Source organism: Octodon degus, unplaced genomic scaffold, assembly GCF_000260255.1.
Source record: "Octodon degus isolate 3935 unplaced genomic scaffold, OctDeg1.0 scaffold00023, whole genome shotgun sequence".
Taxonomy (NCBI): Eukaryota; Metazoa; Chordata; class Mammalia; order Rodentia; family Octodontidae; genus Octodon; species Octodon degus.
The window spans coordinates 19,972,686-19,979,034 of NW_004524599.1; the positions used below are offsets into that span (position 1 = coordinate 19,972,686).

The window sequence follows — 6,349 nt, forward strand, 5'->3', positions numbered from 1 at the left end:
GTTTGCAGCGCGCTGGGCTGCAGAGAAAAGTAATGAAAACATGGGCTTAGCTATAAAATTAGGAAGGCAGATGAGCAGTAGAAAACCTACCCGACTTCTGAGCAAGGAGCCAGTTACACTGACTCAGGTTAGCGTTCCCTAATTCAATTATTTAAGAGATTTATATGTAACCGTAGTTCTTCCTTCTGAATAACTGTGACAGTCCTAGCTCCACATTCTGAATAAGTAACTTCAACAATCTAAGCTTTGTTTCCCTCCTCTCGTATGAGTGCAGTCCTCTCTTCACAGCGCTGTGCGTCCTAGAAATGAAAACTATCCCAACCCCCGGAAGTGCCCAGCAGGACATTCTTTCTCCTCTGCTTTCACTGGCTTCCTCCTACCTGGAATATGAACTATAAATCCTGGACCCTGACTGGTGATGCTCTACAGCCCCTTCCTTCATAGTTCTTACGTAGACCTACCGAGCTTTTTGCTTTCCCACTTCCTATATTCTATCCCTTAACCGTTTGTTCACGTGGTTTATCTGCCTGTGATTTCCTGTTTCTGCCTGCCGTTTCCTGGTAAAGTTTAATACTTCAAAATTTCAACAAGCTTCCCCCAGTGAATGCCATCAACTATGCAACCCCATCCCCTTTTATAAAGCACTTCTATCACTTTCCGCTTTGGGTCTTTGTTTTCTTTATATAATTTAATCACAAGGTTTGTTAATATTTAGCAATACTTTAAAATGTAAATAATTTAAAGTTGTGTTGGAGTAAGTCAGGTAGTCATCATAATCTAGGAAGCAGGGATGAATGTTTTTATACTCAATATATATTCAGTGATCTAGAATAATAATTTCTATGATGTGGTTTTCCACTCTCTAGAAAGTGATTTTTGATGCCTTAGGACACCTCAGAAGAAGGGCCTTCTGGTTTTCTACGAGTATCTTTACCCTGAGATGGCAACAGAATCAAGGAAAACTGCAGCTAAGAACTTACTAATAGATAAAGGACTTCTAGTAGTGGAAAAGGAAGAGCTAATCTGGGATCTAGACACTTGCTTGCAGAGAAAAGATCCCTTCAGACAGGAGCACCGCCAACGACTTTTTAGGAAGTTTTGCTACCAGGATGCCCCTGAACCCAGAGAAGCCCTGCGCGGCGAGCTCTGCCACCGGTGGCTGCGGCCTGAGACCCACAGCAAGGAGCAGATCGCCGAGCTGCTGGTGCTGGAGCACTTCCTGGCCGTCCTGCCCGGGAGCTGCAGGCAGCGTGAACATTACCCAGAGACCAAAGAGGAAGCCATGAACATACTGGGCGATCTGGAGAGAGGCACTGAAGAAGCACGTGTTCCCCAGGTACACTTGGGAAACCTCATCCCTCCAGAGTGGGAGGAGATGCCTGGGACTGGGTGTCTGATGAGACATGCAGAGTTTAGCGTGCAGTTGTGTCTCTTCCTGTTTGGGCCGTACTACCCTGGGCCACTGATTCAGGCTTTATTCTTTCTTCCTCAGAAGAAGTTGTCTTTGTTGTAAGATGTTGGATTCCAATAAAGATTCTCTTATGAGCCCAAGTACATTTTAATTTTCTCAGGTTCCATCCCATGAACAAAGATTTGGACATGGACACAAAATATTCAGGAAAAGACTCACACTTCCTGTCCCAGCAGTCAATGTCCAGCTTCAGCTAGCGGAGTCCAAAGCCCGCTCTGGCTCTTCAGAGCCCCAGCTCTTCCTGGACTGTGGTGAGGGCTCACACACTACATGCCGGGTGGTACATGTCACTGCAGAAGGTGGGGAGCGACTCTCCCTTCTCAGAGTAGTCCTAGTAACTATAGGTGGTCCTTTCCTTCATTGCTCAATCAAATGGAGAACTGGTTCCCTAAAGTCTTTGGTCAATTGAGAGGGAAAAGGGAATTTTACAACTTGTGCAAAATATTTCCAAAACACAGATGTTGTTGTGTTGTGACCAAACTGAAGAAAAGAACACTGAATGAGTTGCGGAAACGTCGTAGAGAAAAGAAGCATAAGAAAAAAGAAAAAAAAGCACATGGGCAGAAGCAAAACACAGTAGTAGGAATAATGGCTCAAGAGCAAGACAAGTACATGATGCTGTGTTCAAACAGAACATAATCCTGGGCCAGCCAGGTAACTCAGCAGACTAAGCGCCTGCTTAGACAAGTGCAGAGACCAGGGTTCAATCCCCAGCTCAACATGCGGCACTGGTCCCCAGAAACAATGCTGTTTGTAACCTTATTTAAGGTTACTTAAGAAGAAGGAAGCACAGAGTTCAAACAGCAAGGAGGCCGTTAGAGGTGTCTAGCAGGAAGTGGTAAGGTTTCAGCCTCTGGGAATGGTAGCAGAACTGCAAAGGGTACATAGGGGACATTTAGCAGAAAGTGATGATAACTTGGAGAATTCATTAGCCATGGACCATGAAGAAAACAATGGACGGATGATAGTTTCATGGCTCAAGGTTTTCCCTCCACATACACATAACTCAGAGTAAGTTACAGTCTTACTTTTTTTCCCAGTGTTTTCTCGTCTTGCTTTGAAATAATGCCTTGCTTTTTCAATCTCTAGTTACCCCCAGAAATGCATAAGACCCAAAGCCCCAAGATCCATTTGGCCACACTGTGTAGTTCTTTCTCCTTACTCTACTTCTGGCCTTCTCCATTCTTCTGATTGTTCTCTTCTCAGTCATTTCTGTGTTATCTGCTCATCTTGGAGCTGTGTTTCTTCTCTCTGCCTAATCACTGAATGAATTCCATGCCTGTGCCTCTTTCTTCCCTCTGTATCCTGTCCATTTTGCTTTCACATGAAAGGCTGCATATTTAAAGTAGGCAAATGAAGTATCAACATGTAACTATCTTGAGTGTACCCCAGCACGTTCTTGCAGCTCAGCAAATAAGAGAAATTTACCTCCTTCTTTATTATTTTAGATAGTAAGAGTGAAAACAGTGGATCCATGTTAGACTGGAATTTATGAAGAAACGGAACTGCAGAGAATTAAATGAGCAAGAGTCTCAGGAGCCATATCAGAAGAATCTGCTGAGCCTCGGGACATCTGTAAATCTGTAAAGAAACAGCAGGAAAAAGAACCTGATGAATCTCAGAGACCATCATCTTCCAAAGATGGAAGTTTTAGTAAAATCCTTACCCATAAAAATATACTTTCAGTAGTCACAGGTGAAATAAGATGACATGGATGTGAGAGAACTTTAAATCTGAACTCAAATGAACTCACGTACCAAAACCTTGTAAACATGGTACTTATGACCAGAGTTTCAAATGGAATTCAGATTTTGATAAGCATGAAAGAATTTGTCTTGGAGAAAAAAATGACCACTATAGAAACTCTTTTCAGAGCCCAAACCTTAGCAAACCTGCAGCAGTTTTCAGTGGAGAGAAAAGGCATCAGTGTAGTGACTGTGGAAAAGCGTTCAGGCATAGCTCCTGGCTTGTTAGGCATCAGAGAGTCCATACTGGAGAAAAGCCTATGAATGTAATCAATGTGGGACAGGCTTTGGGGAAAGCTCAGATTGCATTAGACATCAGTGAACTCACGCTGGGGAAAGACCCTTCAGATGCAAGGAATGTGGAGAACGTTTATCCTGAACTCACATCTTGTCCAACATCAGAGAATTCACACCAGGGAGAAACCCTATGATTGTGGTGAATGTGGGAAAACCTTCCGAGTGGGTGCACACCTTATTCGACACCTGAGAACCCACACTGGAGAGAAGCCCTGTGAGTGCAGCAAGTTGGTAGAGCCTTCGGTCAGAGCTCTCACCTGAGTCAACACCAGAGAATTCACATTCGCGAAAACTTGCTGGTGTGAGGAACTTCATGTTGAAATGCTGAGGGAAAAGCAAAACGTGAAAGATGTTAAATAAGCAGCATCCTGAGGGTGATGAATGACTAAAAGGCCAGTAGATTGTTTTTCTCATTCTCAGGGCTGCTGATCCATAGATGGTCTTCATCACTATTCAGGCTTTCTATGACACTTGGGGTTAGTTTGTCACTGACTGCGGAAGTCCAGCTAGAGGAACAGATTTAGAGGGAGGACTGTGGAGAGATCAGTCCATGGCATATCGGGAGGTAGGAAAGTGACTGTTCTGGGAAATAATGTGTGAGGGACGAACAGGAAGATTCAGGTAAACAGACTGATCATCTGCCCTACTGTGTTTGTCTAGGTAATTTGTTCTCCACAGAGAAGATAGACTAAGCTCATGGGTAGAAATCTTCCTCTTGGTGTTAGGTAGTGAAGCCAGAGCCTCAGAGGTGCACTACCTCTGAACTATATCCCCAGGCCAAGGAGTAAAAGGCATTGCGCACTGCCTACAGAATTTTCCTGTAAAAAATGAAGACCACAGATAGTCCGAGGTTCATCATGCCAAGCAAGATGTACATAATTGTGGCATTCCAGTAGGAGGCCAAGAGATCACATTGGGAAGTAAACATAATCAGAAAAGCATCCAACACAGACCAGAATCCAATGATAAGCCAGAACTGGGTTGGAGTGGATCAGGCCTGTAATCCCAGCACTCAGGAAACAAAACAGGAAGGATTACCATGAGTTCGAGGCTAGCCTGGGCTACATGGTGAGTTCAAATTCAGCCTGAATTACAGAGTGAGACTATCTCAGAAAAAAAAAATTGAGTTGGGGTGAGGAAAGAATTTCAAATTACATTAAGCTTCATAATTCATAGGCTGGACACTGCAGTATACCCAGGCTTTTACTGCCTTCCTCAATGTCTTTTAGCATCAATGGAAGATTTTATCTTTTCCCTGTGGCCCCAACACAGAATGAATTATATTTTTTCACCATATATAAAAGCTCTATTTGATCCAAATGATAGAGAGGATGGGGTTGAAACACTCATTTAAAGTAGTAATCCCTTATCTTTTGTCTGCTGTTATCTAATCTAGTTTGAATTCCCGCAAATTTCCAATTTGAGACGGGAGAATTTATGGCGTCCTGGCTAGAGCTCCAGTAAAAGAACACTGTGGACTAGACGGCTAAAGCAACAGAAGTTTATCTGCGTGCCGTTCTGGAGGCCGGAAGCCCAAGATGGGGGTAGGCCCTGGTGAGGCCCCTTTCATTGCCTCCAACTCTTCTCATTGTGCCTTCAGATTGGGCCCTTTCTTGGTGCGTGTGCATTCCTGGTATATCTTCCTCTTCTTAGGAGACCACTCCTGTTGAATTAGGGCCCCATCTTATGATCTCATTTAACCTTACTTACCTCATTAAAGGTCCTCTTCAAATACAAGCACACTCAAAGCTAGGACTTCAACACCATGCTGAAATAAACAAGGAAAAGAAAGCAAAGACCAGGGGCTGGGGAGATGGCTTGGTAGAGTAAATGATTCCCTGGCAAGCACAAGGGCCTGATTCAATCCCCAGTTCCGAAAAAAAAAAAAAAAAAAAAAAAAAGCAAGGACCAGTCAGTATAAGAGAATCTTCTAAGTCTGCGCATCAAAGTGACTGGGCTTAATCCTGGGTACCACAAAATAAATCCTGCTGCTATCATCTATCTTTATGGCCTCTGATTTCTTTACTGTGCCGAGCCCATATGTTATGATGATACCTACCGAGGACCAGACCACGACCCTCGGCTGCCTGTTTGAGGGGTATGGTGAAGGACGAAATAAAAGACAAAGACGATATTAGGAATGCTTAAAGGGGCTGAGAGCTTAGTGCCTCAGGATGGGCAGAGAAAGGACTCTCCAAGCTTGCCGCTATTTATTGAATACACACACTCACTTAGAGAGGGCAACAGATGATTTGAGGAGCAGCAGTGAGAAGTAATAAGGGGATCAAAGCATTCTTACAAGAACATGACTTGGATTAGTAGGGAACCTATTGTTTCCACGTGGAACTTTTACTATCACTACTGTATTGTTCTAAAGAACCAAAGCATCCTCAACAGATCTTCCCTTGCCCTGTGAGCACTGACTTCACAGACCACTGAGGCTCAGCCACAGCCAGGAGACAGTGGGGGTATCTGTGTCCCAACAGGCTCACAAAGCAAGACAGTCACTGTTCTTCAACAGACCTTAGCCTCAGTTTACAATTTGTGGTCCCCAACAGATACTGGGAATGGGGGGAGGGGGACACCAACTATGTCATACATTTGTTATGACTTACTGTTTTGTATAGCATTTGTAATGTTTATATGTTCTCTTTTCCATAGGATTTGTGTTTTTCAGACCTAGAAAAGGACCTGTTTGTGCACTATCAGAGGTGATAAAACCAGCTGTGAGAATGGAGAGTCATCCCAAAAGGAAGATCTGCTCAAAGACATGGAACTCTTCGGAGAGATAAAAGCCAGACTTAGTGAAGTCATTCCTCAGCATCCAGAGCCAAAA

The 6,349-nt window shown here is 43.8% G+C and overlaps 1 protein-coding gene across 1 annotated transcript; it reads left to right on the forward strand.

Moving 5' to 3' along the window:
- Positions 1 to 940: 940 nt before the first annotated feature.
- Positions 941 to 3,818, forward strand: Znf165 (zinc finger protein 165). Its single transcript, XM_023712103.1, is given in 8 exon segments — positions 941 to 1,336; positions 1,572 to 1,722; positions 2,920 to 2,950; positions 2,952 to 3,232; positions 3,235 to 3,471; positions 3,474 to 3,578; positions 3,581 to 3,739; positions 3,742 to 3,818. Coding segments are annotated over 8 exon segments (1,437 nt in total).
- Positions 3,819 to 6,349: the final 2,531 nt, after the last annotated feature.